Below are 24,305 nucleotides of genomic sequence, written 5' to 3' on the forward strand. Positions count from 1 at the left end.
CCATGCATTCAGCGATTGCAGCAATTTTCACACTCTGAAGGCCACACACAATTGAGTGATTAACGCCGATGTGAGTATGCAAATGGGCTTACGAGTGCGACTTTTGATTATGAATGTGACTCTGACTGTGACTATGACTACGACTCCGAAGTGCACAGCTGAAAAAGACAAAAGAGCAAAAAACGGAAAGCCAAGCCAAGCTGGTTCGATGATCTACGTGAAAAGGCAGTGGCAGTCACTGGATCTAGCCGATTGGACGTTTCAATTCGCTGCTGCTGTCATCTAAAACGAAGCGAAACCTGAGCGATTGCAGAGCCGCGATGTTCTCACGGCGAGTTACACAAAACGCCGCACATCACGTTTCCAGCATTAATGGAGGCCCCGGATTCCCGCGGTTTACCCCTCGAGATCTGGTCATTGCTACACTCGAATCCACCACCACCAGCTGTACTCCACAACTCCAACTCCCAACCAATTCCAAACCATTCACGACGGCGCTCTCAGGCTGCGCCATAAACTTGTACAGGGCTTAAAACGTGAGAGAAATAAGAAAGGCCCAAATGGAATAAAACAAAATAAAAGTCAAGAAGAGACCCACTGAAATTACCTAAAGAGAAAAAAACAAAAAACAATAAAAATAAATACATAGACCCAATTAAATCGTGTAAAAAAAACAGACTGGCGCATATATATGTATATGTAAGTCGCGCTAATTAAGCAAATTAGTAAAAAGCAAAACGAAAATATAAAAAACAAAAAAATAAATTGTGCTGTGGTCAGCAGCGTCGCGTCTGCTTTACCCACTTTTGTTTTTATTTTTTTCGTGTATTATTATTATTTTTTTATTTTTCCCCGGCAGCATTGTCAACATGGCTGAAATTTGACCCATAAAATTTCCCACAAAATTATAGTAATTTCGCTAACTCAATTTGATGAACGAAAAAACAACACAAAAACAGGGAGATAAAATTATAGGAAAAGCCAGCCGTTAGGGAAATGCGGGACCAGTCTGTGGGAGTTGTAGTTGGATTGCAAAAGTAGCCGAAAATTGTTTGCCGGCAGCTAAGGGAAAATCAGGGGAAACCAAGGCAATTTTCACTGGTTTCCAGTTACCAAAAACGAACTTTATATCTTGAAGATGCCGCCGCCGATGCTGCATAGCAAGGGGGTTAGGGCATAAAGGTGGTGATGGGGGGAAGGCATAGACCTCTGATCAAAGGGGACCAACCGCATAATTATAGCCCGCTGATCACAGCAAACGGGCAGTGAAGGCGGTGGGCGGGCAGAGCAATTGGAAAAAAAACAGAAAAAAAAGGCCTGCAACGCAACTTGAGAGGTCTTAATATGGAAGAGCACAGTGGAGATGATATAGAAATGAAGAAATGTAATGTAAAAGTATATATAATATAGATAGTTTCAGGTTTAAGATATGAAAAGTCTATCATAAAACTAGACTTTATAAAAGAACCTTTTTTAAAGGCTAAAAATAAACTTGTGCAAGTTCTAAAAATTCCTTAAAACCAAAATAATACAAACTTAAATCTATAAGAAAATCCTTAATTCAGATAATATAAACCCAAATTTTTAAAGACATTAAAAAGTACACATATTCCCTTTTTAAAACAGTAGCTTCCTCTAAACTCAACTTTATTTCCAAAGCTCATTTTCCTTTGGTTGCAGTTCATAAAATAATCATTATATACCCCTCTATCCCCTAAATCCTCAACTAAAAATGCAGAAGTTGTTGTCAGCCATGTTAACACAATACACGAACACAGGCTATGAGGAAGGCAATAAGTCAAGATGAGAAAAAATAAACATATGCATTTTTTTAACATTTTTATAGCCTAAAAAAACCACAGTGCCTGGGACGAATGTCTTCTTTTGGTCAGCTCTGGGGGAGTATGGTAAAGGGGGGTACGGGGGGGAGACTTTTGACAATGTTGTGGGAGCAAAGATGACGTCGAGTGCTGGTTGCCTCTCTGTTGTTATGAATCTCCAACAGCAAAATGGGGCTGGGGGCGTGGGCTATGGAAAAAAACATCATGATTGCAACATGGATATTTCATCTGCTTAGCTGCTGTCTCTCGATATACTATATTTTTTACATTTATCTGGGAACTGGGAGCAAGTGTATTTGTATCTGTATCTCACAGATTCATCTGCAAATGCGTGCAATTAGCAGCGCGTGTTTCGTCGGCCAAAAAAGAAAGGTGAAGGAGGTGCCGGCGTACATATATGAAGTGCTTTTGTGACGGAAACATTTTGCAAAAGCATTTCGCCAGGCACTGCAGTCATTTATAAAATATGGACATACATATATAATATACACGTTTATTTTTGGGAGGCTTTTAGTAGTGCAAGACATCGTAGAAAAAAAAAGGACTAGAAACAGCTAAAACGTGGGCTAGGAGAGAGGAGAGAAAGAAAAGCCTATATGATGGCAATGCCGACAGCTGAATAATAAATTTAGCACGGCTCTTCGATTTTTCCCGATTTCACATCGGTTCGCTTTCGATTTGACTCGGTTTGGTTTTTGGTTCGCTTTCGTGGCTAAAACACACAACCAACAACAGCTGACATTGACACTTTTCGTGTGGCCCGGCGGCGCAGAAAAAATCGTTTAAGGTTTATTTATATAAAAGCAAAAAAATATCGAACAGTCTTCGTCTCCCCAAAAGCCAAAGGAAAAATTTTTGCACAGAAATAGGAACAAATAAAAATTGCCCTGTCAGAAGTGAAATATCCGTTCAATTCGAAGTCATTTATACACTGTTGGAAATTTTGTTTAATTTTTGGGAGTTTAAATAGTTGAAAAATTAGACGGAAAGGCATAGAAATTAGTATAAAATAAGGAATAAAATTTAATTAATTAAAAGAGCCTAAATTCTGCAAGCAATTTAAACAAGTAAAAAATCCGAAATTTTGAGACTTTAAAAGTTTAAAAATAATAAAGAAATGCCCAAGAATTTGAATAAAAGCAATGAATAATTTAGAAAAGCCTAATAAACTTGGGAATACAATTTTATTAAATAAAAAAGCTGAAACTATGAACACTTTAAGCCACCAATAAATCTCAATAAATTCCAATTGAAAATATTAACTTGTTTACATTGTTGTGTTCATTATTTTCTTTAGTTCATAAAATATTTAAAGACATTTGCTAAATATTTTAATACATTCAGAACCCTGTCTTAATTTCTGTTGCCTGTTTAGAGCCAACAGCTGTGGTTATCCAATTCACAAATAGCCAAGCTCTTGATTTCCGCGTCGCAGTCGCACTTAACCTTCAACTCGCATTGAAGCCAATTTGCTGGCTGGGCTTATGGTCTTTGTCTCTTCTGGTTTCGTTTTCACACCCTCCCCCTCGAATGCCTTTTTTGGCTCGGCAATTAAATCAAAATTTATGTAGTGATACTAAAAATGCGACGCCGAGTGTGCTCGCGTTTTGAATGAAGCTTAATTGTTGCCGATTTTTGTGTGTGCACCACCCCGTTAAAGGTCAAACGCGCATTTGGCAAACTGAGAAAAAATAAAACATAGAAACCGAAACTGAAACTGGCAAGTCACACACACACAATCCATGAAAAAAGCTGTAGAATTATTGGTATCAAAAGAAATAAAAACGAGTTCCACAACATCAACTGGACGGAGAGCAGCAGCAGGAAGACGGAGACAGCCATGGGAAGAGAGATAGAAACGGCGTGTTGTGCTCTGCTCCGGTGACGTGAGATGCACATGCAATGGATGACGATGACATGATATACATAGATAAGTGTGTCCCGTGTCGGTGTGTGTGCGTGTCTGTGTGTGGTTTGGAAGCTGCCTGGCCACATCCACAGATGTATCTTATACCATATATACACTATAACGGTTCACTGGAAAGGCAGAGAGAAGTTTTTTCGGGTCGCTAACTAACCCACTTACAAGAGATTTATCCGCCAGCACCTATAACTGTGAATATCCTTCTCTTATACGTAAATATATGGGTTAAACGATCGATTAATCGTCGGAGAAAATTAAATAAATCGATTAATTGTCAATGAAAATTAAATAAAAACAACACAATGCATATATGCATGAACCCCTGAATGGTATATAAAAAAACGCCTGGCAATTGGTACAATTTCGCTGGAAAGCACAGGCTAATGGGGAAATACCGTGTGAAAAGTAGTTTCCCAGTTACAGGGGGGAAAAACACAATCAATAAATTGCTAATTGCTATAAGAACAAGATGCTTTTACTTTGTGATATCTAGTTGCAGTTGGGAAAACTAATAAAATGTATAGCAAAGTTGGTAAATGATCATTTAAAGCTGCTTTTCATGTCTTTGCTCCATCATAAACTTTTATGATGTATAAAGAACATCTTTTAAACCATATTTGTATTTATTAACAATGGTTTTAAGTTGTATTTACACAAGAAGTGTGTATTTAAGAATCTAGAAAGCCTTCTGGCAATCTTATAATTGCAAAGTTTGTTTGTATAACAGCTCTAAAAATTACAATTTACTATACAAACTTTATTTATTTGTACATAAGCGTTTATATATCCAATAAATATTGCCATATATCAAACAATTTGGCTTAACTTTTCATTAGTTTCTGGCGGCTTTCGCAATAAAGTCCATGGGAATCCGCAACTAATTCCAGTTGCTTTTGCAATTTTAGCCTGACCTAAAAAAAATCGATAAATGGCCTAGCGCTCTTGAGGGCTAAAAGGGGTCTGCGAGAGGGTCTGTGAGAGGGGCTTTGAGTGGGGGGAAGGAGGTGGGGGTCTCACCGGAAGGTGTGAGAAATAACAAGCTGCTGGTTAAGCCACTCGTACTGTTGTTTTTTCAGCGTATTGAACACGTAGGCGTCAACGGGGTTGACAAAAAAAATATGCAGAAACAAGAAGGAAACCGGGGGATGTACACAGAAAAAAAAACTATCGTCAGGATAATTCAGACTAAGGGAAAGGTTGAAAATCTATATGGTTAATTTTAACTGATAGTTATACAAGAATCAGCTTAAACTTAATCCCAAAATTCATTCCAATTTACAGTCTTAAAATCTGATAATTATTGTCAACCAAAAATAGTTTCTTTTCCCTAATTAAAATACAAGTTTTTCCCCAAAATTTGTATCCCAGTGTTGCAGAGAAAACACCTGACAATGCCGCAAGGGCGAGGAGGGAGGAAACCGGAAAGGCAGAGAGGGAGGTTGCCTCGAGAGGGATGGCAAAGCGGGCAGACGGACAGACAGACAGACAGGAAGTCCGTGAGGAAGGAAGCTCGTTCCTGCCGCTGCCGCAAAGGAAGTGTTTAAAACAATATGGTGGCAGAAAGACACACACAAAAAAACTAGTGCTGGAGTGGCACACCAGCAGCAGCAACATCGTGAATGTACCGTAACAGTGGTTGTTGCTGCTGCAGTTGCAGTTGCTGCAGTGGTTGCTGCAGTTTGCTGGTGTGCCAATTCTAAGCGTTGCATTGGCAACAGTCGCGCTTCGCCGGTTTCACAACTGAACTCTCAGCTGCTGCTGCTGCTATTGCTCCTCTACTGTTGTTGCTGCTGCTGCTGCTTCTTCTGCTGCATTGCGCGTAATCAGTGAAGCAACAAACCGTGGCAGCTAGCTGCAACAGCAACAATAACCCGCCAACAACACTGCAATGGTTAGTAGTTGTTGCCGAGGAAAAACTTGAATGCCGTTTTTTTCGCAGTGAATGACACAGTTTCACACAGAGTCGAGAAAACCACACTAATACACAAGCACTTCTGGCACTTCTTTTTCTTTTCTTTTTTTTGGGGGGGAATCACTTTGTTTTCTTACATTTTGGTTGAGTGTTTCTTTTTTTCTTCTCTTTAATATATTTAATTTTAATATTTTGCTAGCATAGCATTTCACTTGTTTTGCTAATTGTTGCTGCAGCTACGTTTTTAACTGCGCCGCGCGCTGTGAGGTTGCAACCGACGGCGGCGCCTCGAAAAACAATGTCAAATGACGCGGCGAACACTAACAACAACGATCGACCTGCGACAGCTCCAAATCGACCAACCAATCGAGCCAAAGGAAATTTCTATACTGAGGTCTGGCCGTCTTTTGACTGAACTGACTGCTTGTTTGGCTGGCAACACACACAGCAAGGCAGAGCAGAGCGGCACACAGTAAAGATGAAGTGGTTGCTATATTTGCTGTATGCCTTTGTTGATGTTGCTGCTGGCCAGTGTGGCTCAGTCAGCTTTTTCCTAGTCATTTAATGATTTTTTATTTATTTTATTTATTTATAATTATTGTTATTATTTTTAAATAGAATTTCCCAGTATTTTACTGTTTTTTAAACTTAAATTATGGGAATATTTTACAAACATCGGGTGAAAGTAATTTATTAAATATTTTAATTTTTTTTAATTTAAAATTAAAGTTTTTTCATAAGAGTAAAGAGTTCTTCTTTAATGTTTGCCAGATCTTTTATAAACCTTTTTGTTGTCATATTTGAAAAAATGTAAAAAATGGTTTTATTTCATTACAAAATAGTAGTAAAAAGGTAGTACATATTTTTAAAGTTGCCAGAAATAGCTACTAAATTTCTAAAGTGGCAACACTGCTAGTGGCCTACGCACACAACAGCAACATGGGTTCTCCCTCGGCAGCAGCTGAGCGAGAGCTGTGAGAGTACGTGTTTTGCTTACAAACCCACATGAATTTGTTGGTGTTTCGACCACTTGTTTGACTGCTTTTGGCTTCTGCTCTCCCGCTCTCTTGGTGGCTCTCTGGCATCAGCTGGATGCTCATGTGTTGATGCTTAAGCAGCTGACAGCGTTAGCGTTGCCAGACTGCACAGAAATAAGATTACTACAAAATAGTAGTAGAATAGTAGTGACTTTCTGCTACCTTTTTTAGGAGTTTAATAATGGGAGTTGAAAAGAGGGATTTTTGAGCCTGGACTTGAGTCTTATATTTATTTTTATAGCTAGGGATCTTGCTTAAAACCCTCCTGTCCCCTTTTTATAATTTTCTTTAAGTTTATCCCCAGGAGAGTTACGATTTCAGGATTAATCCCAGGTATTTTGTTACTTTTGTAGATTTTATAAACTAAACTGAATTTCATAGGAAGATATTTAATCATTAACTTTTGGGTTACCTGGTACAAGCTCCTCCTTTACAGAAATAATCAAATATTGTAATGAACCAGTTTTACTCACCTGAAAAAAAAGGAAAAGAAAATTGATTAAAAAGACGTTAAAATTGGTTAACCCCCAAAAAGGTAGGACCTCCAGCAAGTTCTTATCAATGAGTTGGACCCCAAGCCCGCATAAAATGTCCAACATGCACACCTACCTCCCCAGAGCACAATTATCACGGTCTTTTTGAGAGGAAGAATCAAAATGGGAAAATCAAATAGAAACGGAGGAAAAGTGGAAGGAAAATGAAGAACACAGGAACTGCATTTGATGGCCTGACTTACACGGAATCTAGTCCCGAATAAGAAAACAAAACCTATATAAATGCTCCGTCATTCACAACAAATAAGGTTGAAAACAGGAACAACCAGAAAACAAGGCAACACTGAGAGAAATTTTAATTAATTCGGGAATGTTTTCCATTATTTATAATATTTTAATATTGTAATTTAATTGTATTTAATATGTAAGTTATTTCTAAATTGAATAAATTCAGTTTAAGCTTTGTTTTTAATACTTTTTTAAACAGATTTCAAGTATTTTTTTTTTTTTCAGTGTATCTACCAGCAGCTGTCGGTCCAAAAGAGAGGTAGAATAGGTGAGAAGCGGCCAGAGTCAAGAAGGAACAAGCACCTGTGACCTCCCGCAACGCAACGGCGGCAAGTTCATTTGCACCACATCAAATTTTACTCAACAAAATAATGCACACACGGGGAGCGGACTAATGGAACATCTGATCCGGCTCTCTCTCTCTAAATATATATATATATATATCTCCTTCTGTATACGTATATATAGATGTGTTACCTTATTTTCTTTGGCCATTGCAACTGCCACGCTTGGCTGCTTTCTAGCGGCTCAACTACTGCTGCTGCCATTATTTGAATTGCTTTGTGCCCATTACTTATTGCAGCGACTGTTTGCTATGGATCGCGATCTTTGGATTATAGATATTGCGGCAAGAGGATAGACAGAAAGAAATGCCAAAATAAAACAAAAGTCCAAGCAGAACTGATAGTTTACAGACAAACAAAGGTCAGGGGTCAACATGTGTAATTACGTGACCGTTATTCATAGGACATTTCGGTTTGGGTTACTTCTCCAATTGCCTCAAGAAAAACTATATATATTTGTTATTGTCACATAGATGTAAACATTCTCAAGTGGCAGTTGTAAATCACATTCTCAAGTGTTTGTTTTTTTTTTAAGCTACCTGCTACTCAAATAAATGTGAAAGTGCAGAAAACTAATTTAAATTATTGCTCTGAGTTAATATATCATCCTTTTCTTTTAAAAATTCACATTCAATGCAATAAATATATAATATAAATGATTTATATATTTTTATTTATAAAGCTCGTAACTAAAGCTTATACTATCTCTGATTTTAGGTCCTACCTCGTTGTCTTTTGATTTATGAAGCGACCTTTATTTTATCCTTTTGCTTCCAATAAAAGGAGGACAAGTCAACTGAATTAGCCTCATAAATATGACAGTAATAAAGAGCGGCTCGAATGGACTATAAAAGTCCCAAACAGTGCATAAGTTTACATGTGATGTGGGTAAGTTTTTCCTGTTATATACTATATAATTTGTTCAATAAAGTTCAAGTAAACAAGCCCTTTTCCGATGTACTATATACTAAAATCGAAATAAGATATAATAGATTTTAAATGGTGTAAATTTTAGGCTTACCCCCTTTCTTATTTATTTTTATTCTTTAAGCAACATATTTATTTTATTAAATTAAATTAGTTACGTTAATATATAAGTTGACTTGCAAATGTATCTATTATTATATATTCCCTCTCCCTTTTTCGTTATATATCTCATGTGACAATATATTAAACTAAATCTTAAATTTATCGTTACCTTGCTAATTAAATATATTTGTCACTTTTTAATTGCTTAAATTTATTATATATATGGGAAAGTTTATAAATTCTTATCGATTGCTTGGTAACTATGATATTTTCTCACTATTATTTACCTGTATTACTAACCATTTTGTTTATTTATTAAACGTAATATTTGATTTATGATTGCTCTGTTGTTCCCCCTCATTACCACTTCTTATTTCCCATCTTAATTGCAAAGTGAAAGAGTTAAGGAGATCGTTTCCTGGTGCCCGAGAAAAATAATAAACAAACTAACAAAACTAACACACAACTAACTGCAAAGGTGTTCAAAAAAAATAATATTTTTTTATATTACTCTTAGACTTGATACAGACACAAAAAAAAAACGGGGAAATATATTTATATTTAATTTTTAAAGTAAAAACTCCTGAAAAGATATTATTCCCATTATTATTTACATATATTTATACGCATTTTTAATATATTATATAATACTTAAATAATATACTATATTATATATATATCTATTTTTAGATGCAACTTTAATATATTGTTATTAATTACCATATGTTTAAGCCCAATTTAATTTGATTTTAAACTCCTAAAACAGATTTTTTAGCCTCTATATTTCTTCATTATTTCTTACTAAAACTCTGACTGTACAGCCTTAAATTTCTCTCTGTGCACTCGCTGTTCAGTGTGATTTGTTTTTATTGCCGCCGTGCCTGAGATGCTGTTGTTGTTGTTTTTGTTCGCTTATACGTTTCTAGTTTTGCTTTGGGGCGATGTTAGGGGGTGTGTGTTGGGGCCAAGAGAGGGACCATAAGGGGGGGCCGGCAGTTCCGTTTAGTCGGTCACGCCACCACATAAATAAGACGGAACAACAAAGCGTATCAAGATGTTGTTGTTGCCAGCGTTACTGTAGTTACTGTGCTGCTGCTGCTGCTGTTGTTGCTAGTGTGGCAGCGGCTGCTGCTGCTGCTGCTGATGATGTTGTTGCTGCCTCTGTTGCGGGTCATGCGCAGTGGCAATGACGTCAGAGGTAACCATCAAATTAGGAAATGCGCAAAAAAAAATAATAATAATAAATAAAAAAAAGAAACATCCACAAAAAAAGAAGGAAACAAAACAATGAATTTAAATGAGCGCCACATAAATGCAGACAAATACGCATAAACGTACAAATGTGGTCAAAGTTTTAGAGATTTAATACACATAAAAAAATTAAGTTACAGATGTGGATGCAGGCAGGAAACTTTGATTTTGTTCAGCAGATATATTTTTCGACTTTATAAAATGTATATTTTTAGGCCAGCATAATTTTTTCATTTATTGAAAACATTTTAATGGCCAAAAAATTGACAAAAATTAAAAAAAATTATAATCATAAAATTAAAAGAATAAAAAAATTCAAAAGGGGCATACAATTATCATATTTAAGGTCTTTTTGAAGCCAAAATTCTAATAAAATTCAAATTCTCCATAAAAATGATCAAATTTTTGGAGCTAAGATATTGAAATAAACAACAAATTTACCAAATTCTTCAAAGTTCACAACAATAACACAAATTTGATCCAACTTTCAAAGTATTGTATAATGATATTTATAATTATATCATGGTCCCTTTTACATTTTTTTTATCTGAGTAATATAAAGAATTCCCTTGTGTATATATTTTTATTAAATTTTGTCACTCTACTATAATGCCCTTAGCTGTGGATTTCAAAGTGCGTCTCGGACTTGGCGCTGTGTGATTTATGTGTCGCCATCCAGCGAAAGGGGGCGTGTGTGTAAATCGCTTCCGGGGCTGTTAGAGCTCGAGGTTAATGCCAAAACTGCACAGATATATACAGACAGACATATCTATACCTACATATGCAACATTCGTTTGGAGGTGTGAATCAGCAGAGAGCTCCCCCGCCCCCGGACATCGCAGGGGTTTCTCCGTGCAGCATGAAAGAAACCCTACAAAGCCTCCCCCCCGAAAGCAGACCAAGGAAAACTGCGCCGCAAATTTAATAAATTTTCAAGAAGTCGAAGGAGAACGAGGGGTTGAAGTCAGAAGAGCAGGAAAATCCCATAACAACAAAAAAATATATATAAATAAATAAACGAAAACAGCGATAGGCAGACGCAGAAATCAGCTGTTCTCCGAACTTTGCCCCGCTGGGAGCACATGTGATAGGGCGAGAGCAACTCACACACAGAGAGAGAGAGAGAGAGAGAGATGGAAAGTCTCCAAATGATGGGGTGAAAGTGGGGTAATCTCACTAGCTTTGCCTTGGAAAATGGTCCCTAAACGATGGCCAAAAAAGAAACGATGGAATTTTCACGAATTTTTCAGGGCTTTGAAGCCAATTAGGGAGAGCCAGATAAAAGGAAACTATAAAGCTTAGCACGGTTTTTCGGTTATTTTTTCAACCCATTAAACGGAATAAACATTTTGCAAGTCTATAAATGATTTTTTGGTTTATATATTGCTGAAGTTGCTGCACCAGTCCCCATTCTCGGAGGGGGCGAAGCCACCATGCTCCCGGTTCAGCAGCCTGTCTACACCGATCAGGCATCCACGTCGCGTGCTGCTGCCATCAACGACGCGTCGGTGGTGTCAAATCCCAACCCAGTGGCTCCCCCGGTGGTCACTATCTCGGTGCCGGCCGTTACCAGAAGCGGCCCCCAACAGTCGACAATTTCTGGCGTTGCCAAACGCGGACCGGTGCCTTTGGCTGGTGTTGCTCCGAAAAAACAGATATTTGTTTCCCGCCTCAATCCAGATGCTTCTGAGGGCGACGTTAAGACCCACTTGAGCAGCAAATTGAATGTTTCTGTTACTGAATTTAGTGTCTCCAAATTCAATTTTAAGGAAAGACGTGATATATCTTCGTTTAAAATTACAATTTCTGACCAACTATTTTCTAAGGCTCTTGATCCTTCTGTGTGGCCTAAGCATGCAATTGTTCATGAATTCGAACACAAAAGTACTCCTCGTGCTCGCGGGCCTCAAACTCCCTCAACTAGGCCTCCAAAAAACTAATAGACTCTTTTGTTCTTCACTATCAGAATGTTCGTAGTTTACTTGGCAAGCTCAGTAGGCTGCACGTCAATAGTGTCTCTTTCGATGCCAATGTTATTGTCTTTACAGAAACATGGCTCAACTCCTCTGTGTCTGACTCTGAGATTTTTTCAGGGAACTATGCCATCTTTAGACGTGATCGTCCTATACGGACAGGCGGTGGTGTTCTCATTGCGGTTAAATCCGATCTGGTTTCCAATATCATTTCTAAAACTGACACTGATATAGAGTTTGTGGCGGTTCGCATCCAGGTTTACGATTATTCTATCTACGTTTCATGCTCGTATATTCCACCTAGGTCTGACACTGATATTTATATGCAGCATTTATCCTTAATTCAAGAAATTCATTCTTCCCTTGGTATTAATGACCACCTTATCGTCACGGGTGATTTTAATCTACCCTCCATTTCCTGGATGCCCTTACCTGATTCAAATGTTCTTGTTCCCACCTCACCCCACGATTTAATTCATGGTCTCATTGACCATTCATTGGGACAATTAAATTTTGTTAGAAACTGCAGTAATAACGTCTTAGACCTCATCTTTGTCTCTGAGTTTGCCAATGCCTACGTCACTAGAATTGACCCTCTTTCTAGTCCTGAGGACGCTTATCATCCCACTTTGGAGCTAACCCTCGAAGCCTCCACACCATTATTATTGTGTCCGGAAGCTGAGCCTGCAACGTTTCGTTGCTTTCGAAAAGCTAAGTTTACAGAAATGAACCACCACTTATCCTTAACGGATTGGACTTTCTTGAACTCCACAGAGGATCCCTCAGACATTGTTAAGCGTTTCTATGAAATAATGCACTCAGTTTTCGACATGTATGTCCCTTCATTTCCCTCACCAGAAGTTTCTCATAAGCCCCCTTGGTTTTCTCGTCGGCTTTCATATCTAAAAAATCTGAAATCCAGACTGTTTAAAAAGTATAGCAAATCTGGTCTTCAAGTCGACCATTCGAGATATTTAACTGCTCGTACAAATTTCCTAGCACACAATTCTGAATGCTACAGAAACCACTTAAATCGGTGCAAAATTGAGTTTCAGGCTAACCCGAAGCAATTTTACGCTTTTGTAAACTCGAAACGGAAATCTCAACAATTTCCTTCATGTCTTCATTTCGATAATGCCTCCGCTTCCAATGAGCCTGATATCGCGAACCTGTTCGCAAAGTTCTTCCAGACTACATACTCACAAACTAATTTCGATAATAACTCAGAGTATTCTTTTCCACTCCCGCATTCCAATTGCATTTTTATGCCTGTAATCAGCGAAGATGATGTTCTTCATAATCTTAGAACAATCAAACTTTCCTTTTCCTCTGGTCCAGATCTTGTACCTAGCTGTGTTCTGAGAAATTGTGCCAGCTCATTATGTAGACCATTGTCTAGACTTTTTCAGTTATCACTTCAGCATTCGTTTTTCCCCAAAGTTTGGAAAGAATCGTTTATCATTCCGCTTCATAAAAAGGGCAGTAAATCTAATATTGAGCACTATAGAGGTATTGCAAAACTTAGTGCGATTCCCAAATTATTCGAATTTCTAATTACTACTCAGCTTCAGCACCAATGTAGCTCAATAATGTCCCCCTCACAGCATGGCTTCATGAAACGTAAATCAACGTCTACAAATCTCCTTGAGTTTGTTGCTGTCATTAGAAACGCATTTAAAAATAACACCCAAACCGATGTTATCTTTACAGATTTCAGCAAAGCTTTCGATTCGGTGAATCATCAATTACTGCTGAAGAAACTTTGTCTGTTGGGTTTTCCGGTTACGTTGATCAAGTGGATTTCTACATATTTGTCGAACCGTACTCAAAGAGTTGCATTCAAGGGTTCATTCTCAAACCTTGTTCACGTGACTTCTGGCGTTCCTCAAGGGAGCCACCTCGGTCCTCTTCTATTTGGCATTTTTATAAATGATCTGCCCCAAGTTATTCTCCACTCTTACGTCTTGATGTATGCTGATGACGTAAAACTATGTTTGCCTCTTGTGAATCCTGACTCTGCTCAGCTCTTGCAAGCTGATTTAAACAACATGATGTCCTGGTGCACTCACAATTTATTGTTTCTCAACAACTCCAAATGTAAATACATGTCGTTTTACCGCAGAAATTGTTTCCAGGCTAACTATTCCTTAGGCACGAGTGTTCTTGAACGTATCCACTCTGTAACGGATCTTGGTGTTCTATTTACCCACAACTTGAGCTTCACCGATCACATCGGTATAATTGTTGGTAAAGCAAAGGGAGTTTTTGCTTTCGTAAAACGATGGTCTAAGGAATTCGATGATCCCTACACTACAAAACTTTTATATATATCCCTGGTTCGGCCCATACTCGAATATTGTTCGTGCGTATGGTCCCCTCAATATGCAAAGTATCAGGATCTTATCGAATCGGTACAGAAACAATTCCTTTTGTTCGCTCTTCGGGGTTTAGACTGGGACCCTCATCGCCACCTTCCTCCGTATGCCGACAGACTACGCCTTCTGGACCTGCCCTCTCTTAAGGATCGTCGTACCTGCCATGGAGTGATGTTCCTGCATAAATTAATAAATGGATATATTTTTTCCAGTAATCTTCTTAAGCAAATACGCTTTTCAGTTCCTTCTAGGCCATCACGTTACTTTCGGCCTATAGCTTTGGATATCTGTAAAACTAATTTCGAGGCACACGATCCTTTTCGCGTTTTATGTTCGCTTTACAACGACATGTACTCTCTTTTATATTTTGAAATGTCATTAGACTTTAACAAAAATAATATTTTAAGACACCTATCCTTGCCTCTGACCACCTGATGTGAGTCGGAGCATATCATTAAAAAACACTCCTTATCCGGTCTGAGGTAAGGATATGGATTCAAAATGGCAGATATTTGCTATTCTTAATAAATAAATAAATAAATAAATAAAAAAAAAAAAAAAAAAAAAAAAAAAATTTTTCGTTATTTCTTGTTTGGAATACATATTCTGCAGCGTCATTTCTGTACACACTTTAATCAAAGAAACTTTAAGAAAACAACTTTTACATATCAATATTAAAAAGTTTTTGCAATGAAATTTTCATGACAAGAAAAAGCAATTCCATTAGCCTCCAAGTTATCGGCTTAAGTATGGCCAAAGGAAGCTTATACCCCTCTTAATAATTGATTATTCAGTTCAACAACCCTTTCGTCTGCCTTATAATGGAATATTTAAGTTCATATTCTTTACAAATGTGTACTGATTTTAAATTAGAAACACTACACAATCTGTAAACTTTCAGCTTACCGGCAGAAACACGTGACCGTCTCCTCAACGTCCAAGGGTAGCGACAGCTGCGTTGCTGGGCCAGCTCCTGTTCCAGCTGCTCCACCAGCGCCACCACCACCACCTCCTCCTCCTCCTGTTGCAGAACCACCTGCACCTGAGGTATTCCCCTTGCCACCGTTCTGACCATTGGCATTCTGGCGCGGCACAGCCCGCCCAGGAATGTGACGCGACGACGCGTGCAGGAAGGTGGCGGCGAAAGTAGACGAGAGCGAGGAATGCGAGGCCGAGGTGCGCGGCGTGGAAGCGGTGGGCGTTTGTGGAGCTGTCGAGGAACCATCGCCGGCATCCGCCAAAGGAACTGAGGAATAGCGAACGAGGATCGCACGGCTGACGCGATTGCCGCCCGTGAGATTTGAGATGGCCCAGTTCATGGCCTTTTCCGGAGGTGCTTGAGGTACTGGGGAACTGACCGCTTCTACCGCTCGAGTGCAACTGAGCTGCTGGCCGGGGCCAGAAGCTAGCGTAAACCCCCTTAAGGGGTGGTGGTGGTGCAACCTTCTTCGCACATACTAAATATACACAATCTTGGCCTGTAAAAAAATTGATTTTGTCTAGTGATTTGAGCCACGCCCCACAGCTTGGACTGGGCCGCGCTGTCAATCAATGGGTGAAGAAAATAAAAAGTGGCCAACAGTCGCTGATATTCCCTCCCTTTTGCCCATTTATGTATATATGTATATGTAGCCTCCCTTTTACCCAGTGCATTTGTTTTACCCATTTGTTTTTTGTAGTTGCAATTTTCCCTTCTTTTTTTTCCTCCCTGCACTTGCACCCTGTAACCCAGCCTGGGTTGCCGGCTAATTCAATTAGAGTTGTACTAAGTGCGCTTCAAGGCTGTCGGAATGCACACGCCGCCAGCGGAACAGCGAGGGTTGCTAATGAGGTACTATACTCTGCCTTGGAAATTCTTGGCATCCAAACCATATTTCTTGAGAAAAATGGTATTTAATTATAGAAAGTATAAGAAAGAATATAATTAACTTGGCAAAGATCAGGAAATATAATAATATAAGCTTGAAAATATTCAAAAAATGTGAGCATAAGCATAAGAAACCTTTTTTGAATCCTTAATTTAGTAAAGTTCAATTCTCTTAGTTTAATTTCCTATAAAACATTTCCCTTGTCTCTTCAAGGACTTGTCTTAATCTCCTCCTTGAACTTTACCTTCTTCCAAACCAATTTCAAATTAAATATTAATTTTTATTTACCTAAATAAACAAACATGTCCCCATCTCGAATAAATATATATTCCCCCAGTGCATGTAAAAGCCCTCTTTGCTGGCAAGGGAAAAAAATCGATAGCCTTTCTCTTGCCACATTTTTAATTGTTTTGCCAGCTCTAATGAAAGCCCGCTCCAATGGAGGGCGATGACGTCCAGCCCAGGCCACCCAAAAAAAAGAAGAGGCACCCTTTCCCCACAGATATCTCCGTACTCGTATGATGTTGTCGTCCTCCGCTGGCAGAGCCATCAACTGATGTGTGTACTTTTCCCCTTTTTTTTGGCGTATGGGGTGTGACATGTGACACAATTTGTTTGTTCTTTGTTGCTCTCACATCGGTTTTTTTTTTGTTTTTTTTTTTCGTGTGTTCCTTTGCCTATTTGGATGCTGTGACAAGTCCACAAAAGATTGGCCCTGTGTGTGCGCGTCCCATATATATGTAGGTTTATATAGTATATAGCTATATAGCTTTTACTAACGACTTTACCATCTGGCTTTGTAGGGAAAAAAGAACAAACACACACGTACATACGTAATCATCAAATTGTCAGTGGGATGTGCGGACTTAATTTGTCCAACGGACCAGGGAAGCCATTCATTAAACCCTCCCAGCCTCGATGTCTGTTTCTAATCAACTCGATTTCCGCATTTCGCCACCGCTCAATTTGTCTATTTAATCACTAAATTGTACTTAATTGCTTTTCTTCTTCAACTTTGGTCCCTTTTAAATATAGTATGTAATTTTTGGGTAGTTTTCGCACAGGTATGTATATAGGGTACAAAGTCAAGGGTTTACAACCCTTAAATCCGTGCTTAACACTGTCGATTCGGGATTAAGGGTCTGAACTTAATGGTAAGGGTTCATACTTGACTGTCCGGTTGTCACGAATATAATTAGCGAAAGGTTTCGGAAAGGCCAATAGAAAATTAGGGTAGGCAATAGATAAATCCGGTGAAAGGGTCCTTGAAATAGAGCCTAGGATTAATGCAAAGGGAAGAAAAGACATGAAATATGGATTAAAATAAAATAACAAATTGACTAGCGACTCGTTTATATAGGAGGTTGAATAATCCTTATATTTATTTGAACTTCCTTGGCAACAACTAGGCACATCTTATCCTCAAAAGGTTTGGGAAAGATTGCCAAGTTAAGGGTTGAGAGCTGATTGTTAAGAGAGAATTCAGAGTTTTATTCGTCTATTGTCTAGCAGAAAGGTAGATTCCTACCTCTACCCTTTTTCCTCATGCAACCTTTTCTGGAAATTGGGGTATCTTTGCCTAAAGATTTTGGTCCTTAGCATTTTTTTAACTCTTTAAATGATTTTTTTTTATAAAGGGGTAACATTTAAGCTGGCAATTAATTTTGTACAATTTTTCAATTGAATGGAGAATTCTGAATAATTAATAAATATACAATAAATACATACATCAATTAAAAGAAAATTATTTTTTTATTATTTTATTTACATTCCCATTTTAAAAGCGTCTTTACCGGGGACTCAAGTGTGGTAATGAAATTGGCAAGTTCATTAAACCTGCTGGCTATCTGTAGAATTCCGTCCCTGCTTGGAGGCATAAACAAAAGGCGAAAGGCAAAGCAGAGAGAACGATGCAAAGGAGAAGAAGTGGCGGAGAAGCGACGAAGATGGGCACAAAAATAAACGCAACGCAATCAAAGTGCAGCGATGGCCTTGCGACTCCGATTCGTGGGAAGAAGAAGGCGATCACACGCACACAGACACAAGACGCACAACAGGGGCGGATGCAGAAATGCATTAAAAGGGGCGGTGATTTAAACAAATACTTAAATGTTTATTAAATAACATTATATACAGTTTCTTATTAATAATTTAGTTATGTTTGTTGTTAATAAATACGTACCATAAAAGTCATAATAATAAATAAGTTGTTTTCCAATAAAAGGTTTTGTAAAAAACTATAAAATTGATCATTAGTTATGTTTCTTTATTATTATCCAACCGAAGTAAACAAGGTTCTATTTACCACAGAACCCCCCCTGAAGAAGCCACTGACGCACACACGTACATATGTACAATACATACATATAATCGTGATTCGAATTTCTTATGGAGTTCAGTGTGTAAGTAAATCAAAACACTTGCGGCTTGGTAACCGATTTGAGAAATCGATAAAATGCCCATTGATTTTAGTACGCCGCCAATCACAACAAAGAAATATCCCTACATAAAAAATGGTAGCACAAGTTTTTCGAACAATTAAGTTGATGTTTCATAACTTGACCACACACATGTCAAGGGTTAATTTGCAGGGTATTACCGGGGTCTACTCCTGTGGGAGACACGACGAAAAAAGAAATTTCTGTCGGCGAAAATGCGAAACGAGGCCAATTGGCAAAAGGCCAAATGGCGACGAAAAAGAGTAAGCAGACGAGAAGAGAAAAAAAAACACACAGAGGACACAAAAGACACAGAGCCGAAACGAGAGACGCGAGACGAAGGAGACCCACCAAGTGGCCATCCAAATGTACCCCCCATATATATTTTTAGGGAAAAACTTCGCATTTGGGGGACATTTTCACCGACACATAATTGCACTTTGGATTATGCTGCGGGATTTGCGCTTAAAAGTGTTATGTATTGACTCACCCCATCAGCCAATCGACCGTGTCGCGCAGATATTCCGGAATTCGCTCCAGTTTGACGGCTGTTTCTGCTGCTGCCTGCTAATTTTCCAAAGTTTTTCCCCAGCTGAGGGAACGCACACACACACACGAACGCACTCGAGAAGCGTACACACGCACACGCACACACGAAGACGGGTTGTGGGACGCAGACACGGACACCACCGCCACCAGGATGTGGAGATCACCGGGCGAGCCAATCGACACTTTTACTTTTGTCAATCAATATTTGGGTAATTCGTTTTGAAACTTTGCACATCAAATTTTTTCCTGCTTCTTCTTCACTTGTTTGTGCACTTTGTTGAGTCCCGTTGTCGATGCGAAAACGATTACAATCGATAGACGGCTCTGCGCACGCATTCGATAGCAGCTGCGCAGAGTGGTTGGATAGGGTTTTGTTAATTAAAAATTAAATGGTGTTATTTTTGGAGTTTTCTTTTATAATAACGATTTTTTTAATGTATGTTGCATTAATATTTAGTTGCGTTTAATAGTATTCATCGTTTTTATTTGGAGTGTGCAGCCCTGGTTGTTGCCTATCAGCTGTGTGGTTTTCTGGGCGCAACAAGGGGGGTCATAATCGATATAATAATATATCTTATGGCCTATATAAATCAGATAGGTAAATAACTAGTCTTATAATTTATAAAACATGCACTTAATTTAAGTTTATTTGAGCGTTTAAGTCAAGACGATTTATTTTTAATTATTTTTATAGACCCCCTTGAAATTTGTTTAGGCCACACCTCTGCCTTGCAGTAAAAGTTATCGTAAAGAATAAACAATACAACTTTTTAGGGAACAAATAAAGAAAATCATTCTAATATAAGGGTGGCATTAAAATAAAACAGTGTTTTAAATAAATTAAGACATTTGCAAATGTTTTTAAACAGCCTGAAATCCATTTTGTCATCGATAGTTCAAATCGATGTATGGTGGCAACTCTGTTACCATCGATTACAAAACTGCTGGCAGCATGCTGTGTTTCTCACTAATTCACAGCTGATATTGAAATTACATAAATATGGTACAACGTTAGCTCATTTTTGGTCGAAAACAATTGTGAAAATCTCGAATTTCTTCCCTTTCATATTCGTAATTTGTAACGTGCGATGGCAACGAATCAACAACAAACACCTCAATTCAAGGCGAGCTCTGTGATCCTGGCCGGACTTGGAGTGGCCGCCGTGGGATTCGCCGGCAAGCACCTGATGCGCCGCATGCCCCAGATGACCACCAAATTCAACGAGGCGCTCAAGAGCATGCCCAAGTTCGATGCGGAAAGCATGGCGGCGTCCAAATACTACAAGGGCGGCTTCGATCCCAAGATGAACAAGCGCGAGGCGGCCCTCATTCTAGGCGTCAGTCCCAGTGCCACCAAGCAGAAGGTATTAAAGATGTAATTGGTATTAAAGATTGTAATTCTTGTATATCTTACAAATCATCATTCCCCTTGCAGGTTAAAGACGCGCACAAGAAGATTATGCTGCTGAATCATCCGGATCGAGGAGGTTCTCCCTATTTGGCGGCCAAGATCAACGAGGCCAAAGACTTTTTGGACAATGCTAAGTAGTACTCATCTTACTCCTTCCTCGAGTGTAAATAAAGTAGTTTGTGATTAGTGTAAGCTCAAGTCTGCGTTTATTTCTCGAAATTTAAATCGGCAAATTCTTTATATAGGCATCCCAGTCCAAACCCCAGATCTACGTGGTCCGGATTACATTGGCAATGGTATCTCCAGCAGATAATGAAATGTATTCTGCACACTAACTGCTCCCCCAAATCGCATTCTTTTAAACAAGAAAATTTAATTTATTTAAATTAAGACCAGAAGGTTTTATAAAATTAAATACTTAATCTTACTTATGCGCATCATTGGGTTGTGCATGGCAGACAGTTGTTTGGTGTTTAAGCAGGCAATTAGAAGAGTAATAATTATTTTTAAGACACACTTCATGGCTTGGTGACTGGTTACTAAATGAGATTAATTGATCATAAGCTTTTAACAATAGGAAAAAGTATAAATGTATATAAGAAATCTGTTTACACAGCTGTTACTTGGTAAATCTATCCTAGAGAAGGTGTGACATCTAGTTTAGGTTAAAAGTTTGCTTATTACCTTCGTCATTTCTAGTAAAAGTTTAATCTAAAATTAAATAAATACCGCCAACAAGGACTAGCTAGGACGAGTTAAAAACTAAACTTATGATTTATTGAGTTCGAAGCTGGAAAACCTTTGGTTACACTTTGAAAGAACACTTTTACTTGATTTTTAATTTAAATATTTTTTTTATCATAGACTTTAGAATTTCTTTAATTATTTTGGTTATTTTCCATTGATTAAAGAAGAATGGCAAAGCCAACTAACAAAAGTTGAAAAATCCCCGGCCTAATCCCAGACAGCAGCTAATAATAACAGTTATTTAAACAATTGCTTTGTGGATTATTTAACTCTTTGCCAATTTTTTTGTTTATTTAACACCGCAAAATATTCTCACGTCAAACATGTTAGCATATACCCAAAATTAAGGCCCGCTACAGTTTTTGTTTGCTCAGTTAAACTACAAAATAACTGTGAGGGGTATAAATAGTGCCAGCTTTGATCCAAAATAGCATCAGTTGATCACATCCAACTATCAAACCAATAGACATGAAGTTCACCTGCGCTCTGCTCCTGCTAGCCTCCGTGGCCTGTGTCCTGGTGAGCCTCTCCAGTGCGGCCAGTTCCACGACCACCACGGAAGCCACTTCTTCTGGCACCACCACCACCACTGCAGCCTCTTCGTCCTCGGACACCACCACAACCACTACGGCCTCCTCCTCGGACACTACTACCACCACAGAAGCCTCATCCTCTTCGTCGTCGGGCAAGAAGAAGACCAAGAGACACTTCAAGCGGAAGATCCATCGCCCCAAGAAGATCACGAAGAGACGTCGCAACAGGAATCGCAGCAACCGCAGCGGTTAATCAACGTCCCGAGGCCTCCAAAAAGAATCCAGCTCTTCCACTTTCCGACTTTCTAAATACCTGAATACCTCAATGGCTTTATAATTTTAATTTTAAATGGCATAAATAAAAATACTAGTATACAAAAAGTACTTGTAGAGTCTTAATTTACTATTTTTTTATGAACCTAATACATAAATATGAAATTATAATAATTTTCCTAGTAGATTTTTCTTAGGTATCTACTTTTTTCTCATTTCCTCACGGAACTGCCGAATAGATGCCATTTTCTGGGAATCTTCTTGATTGTCCATCAGTCCCTGCCAGATCAAGTCAAAATCCTCTTTAGAGATATATCCTTCAAAAATACGTTCCATTTCATCTTTGGCTCGGGCCTTTTTAAAGTCACTTGGCCACAGGCCGCACAAGGTGGTTGGATCCGGATTGATAACATCCACGACCCGTGTGTTATTCATGTCCTCCTGAATGGGTGTCCTGTGGGGATGCTTGTTGACTCTATCCTGTGGAGGCTTCTTGACTGAATCAGCACACATCTGGCCATAGGTAGTGTCACTATTATACATGGTCTCCGGTAAGGGCGAAATGGAACCAATCAGGGGCAGTGGTTTCTGAATGGAAAGGAGATCGCACAGATCCTCGTACTTCACACGCTCCCCGCAGCAGTTCTCGTCCACAAATAAATGGAAATGGGAGGCTGCAGTGCGGATCTTTACAGCATCAGCTGGAATATTCATGTTTCTCATGATCTGTATGATCTGTGCTAATGGTAACAGACGAGTTCCCTCGGTATCCTTCTTTTGCAGGGCCACAATTAAATCGTTTATATTAAATTCGTAACGTCTTTGGAGTAAGTTGCGCAGTTTGTTTATGTGGCTAATCGCATCAGTCATCTGATTGGTCCGAGATGAGAGAGAGGTCTGCTCCAGTAGGGATTGTATGTTACCATTAGGTTGCGACATGAGGCCAAAGGTCATGTTTTTGGGGAAAACATAAGGATACCAGCTAGAGAGGGGAGTAGGAAAATGATTCATGTTTTTAGAAGTTCTAAAACAAAAAAAAAAAACTACACTACATTGGGGACAAGTTTAATCCTGTTTGGCTCAGGACTTTTAGAGTGACCAGGTTGAAATTAGGTGCCTACAACTGTACTTGAAACATCATAAACTCTGGACTTACTTGAACTTCCTTCCCAAAGGCGCTTTTGTGCGATCGTCTAAATCCATTTTCGGCTTCTTAATTATTTTCAGGTGCTCCTCGCCTTCATGCAGGCAATTCTTTACCTTGCTACCCGTATAATCGGTATGAGTAGGAACACCAAATGTATCAAACCGATTAAATTTCTCCGTATATCTTAAACAAAATAATTAAATAATAAATAATCACGTTAGTAAAAAATAAAACCAACCTTCGATTGATCTGTTCTGCGGGAAAATAGTGATTATGACTTAGGATATGCTGATCATGGAAGTCGGCATACTCCCGATTGACCTGCTCGACAGTTTTTTGGGGCAATATAATCGAGTACACAGACTCTTCGGGTGGGGCGACTCGACCAAAGGTGCGACTGATATTGGTAACAGTATCCGGTTTCGAGTAGGTCTCCATGGCATGACCCAAAGCGGACTTCCGGTGGAACAAATTTTCTTTACCCTCCGAAAAGGGTCCCTCCTTTCGAAGATGTTGATCGAACTGGTCTTGCATATCCTTTTTGGGATACATGGGCGTTCTTTTGCCATATGGTTTGGGTTGGAGTCGTCGGCAGTGGGCCAGAATCTGATTCTCCGCCTCCTCACCAATGTGTAGGTTCACACAGCACTCCTTGGCACCGTACATATCCTCCGGAGTCTTGTAGGAAGAGAGTCCTGCAGCCCGCAAATTGGGATTTCTATCTATGTAATGGCCAAGATTTGTCATTATGTGGGATTAAGGTATTTTGTAATGATTGTTTAAGATTAGCTGTTGACTTTTTTGGGGTATAGGGTTTGTGTTTTATTGTAGAGGCTGACAGAACAGCTTGCTGGGATGATTAGGAAGAGAG

General features: G+C 38.9%; 4 protein-coding genes across 8 annotated transcripts in view; 2 read left to right on the top strand and 2 right to left on the bottom strand.

The window, feature by feature from the left end:
- The window catches only part of Mob2 (MOB kinase activator 2), a 45,042-nt gene extending 25,439 nt beyond the window's left edge, over positions 1 to 19,603 (bottom strand). The window contains exon 1 of one of the 3 annotated variants that reach the window (XM_017165732.3): positions 19,265 to 19,603. In XM_017165732.3, the coding sequence (XP_017021221.1) occupies positions 19,265 to 19,269 (5 nt within the window). In that variant the 5' untranslated portion in view covers positions 19,270 to 19,603. Of the gene's footprint in view, positions 1 to 5,814; positions 6,091 to 15,374; positions 15,818 to 19,264 lie in introns of those variants that run through there. The other 2 variants (XM_017165730.3, XM_017165729.3) reach the window with 2 other exon arrangements.
- A 590-nt stretch (positions 19,604 to 20,193) lies between these two features.
- Positions 20,194 to 20,932, top strand: LOC108074020 (mitochondrial import inner membrane translocase subunit TIM14). Of its 3 annotated transcripts, XM_017165889.3 has the most exons (3): positions 20,194 to 20,326; positions 20,448 to 20,687; positions 20,759 to 20,932. In XM_017165889.3, exons 1-3 carry the CDS (start codon positions 20,324 to 20,326, stop codon positions 20,870 to 20,872), a joined length of 357 nt encoding a protein of 118 aa, XP_017021378.1. In that variant the 5' UTR covers positions 20,194 to 20,323; the 3' UTR covers positions 20,873 to 20,932. The 3 variants fall into 3 exon arrangements, with proteins under 3 accessions (XP_017021378.1, XP_041633275.1, XP_017021376.1); XM_041777341.2 differs by having other exon boundaries at positions 20,276 to 20,698; XM_017165887.2 differs by having other exon boundaries at positions 20,283 to 20,687.
- A 955-nt stretch (positions 20,933 to 21,887) lies between these two features.
- LOC108074022 (protein new-glue 1-like) lies at positions 21,888 to 22,398 on the top strand. The gene has a single exon (XM_017165890.3). The coding sequence runs from the start codon at positions 21,950 to 21,952 to the stop codon at positions 22,265 to 22,267; it is 318 nt and encodes a 105-aa protein (XP_017021379.1). The 5' UTR covers positions 21,888 to 21,949; the 3' UTR covers positions 22,268 to 22,398.
- On the bottom strand, positions 22,397 to 24,285 carry LOC108073784 (EF-hand domain-containing family member B). Its single transcript, XM_017165550.3, has 3 exons — positions 23,673 to 24,285; positions 23,444 to 23,617; positions 22,397 to 23,269 (listed from the first exon to the last, which is right to left on the bottom strand). The coding sequence occupies exons 1-3, from the start codon at positions 24,179 to 24,181 to the stop codon at positions 22,489 to 22,491; spliced, it is 1,464 nt and encodes a 487-aa protein (XP_017021039.1). The 5' UTR covers positions 24,182 to 24,285; the 3' UTR covers positions 22,397 to 22,488.
- Positions 24,286 to 24,305: the final 20 nt, after the last annotated feature.

This window comes from Drosophila kikkawai, chromosome 3L, assembly GCF_030179895.1.
Source record: "Drosophila kikkawai strain 14028-0561.14 chromosome 3L, DkikHiC1v2, whole genome shotgun sequence".
NCBI lineage: Eukaryota > Metazoa > Arthropoda > Insecta > Diptera > Drosophilidae > Drosophila > Drosophila kikkawai.

Coding starts and splice junctions, on each gene's coding strand:
- LOC108074020 (XM_017165887.2), top strand. CDS start 20,412: ATGGCAACGAATCAACAACAAACACCTCAATTCAAGGCGAGCTCTGTG. Junction 20,688..20,758: donor CCAGTGCCACCAAGCAGAAG/GTATTAAAGATG, acceptor TTCCCCTTGCAG/GTTAAAGACGCGCACAAGAA.
- LOC108074022 (XM_017165890.3), top strand. CDS start 21,950: ATGAAGTTCACCTGCGCTCTGCTCCTGCTAGCCTCCGTGGCCTGTGTC.
- LOC108073784 (XM_017165550.3), bottom strand. CDS start 24,181: ATGACAAATCTTGGCCATTACATAGATAGAAATCCCAATTTGCGGGCT. Junction 23,618..23,672: donor GCAGAACAGATCAATCGAAG/GTTGGTTTTATT, acceptor ATTTTGTTTAAG/ATATACGGAGAAATTTAATC. Junction 23,270..23,443: donor CCTTTGGGAAGGAAGTTCAA/GTAAGTCCAGAG, acceptor TCCCCTCTCTAG/CTGGTATCCTTATGTTTTCC.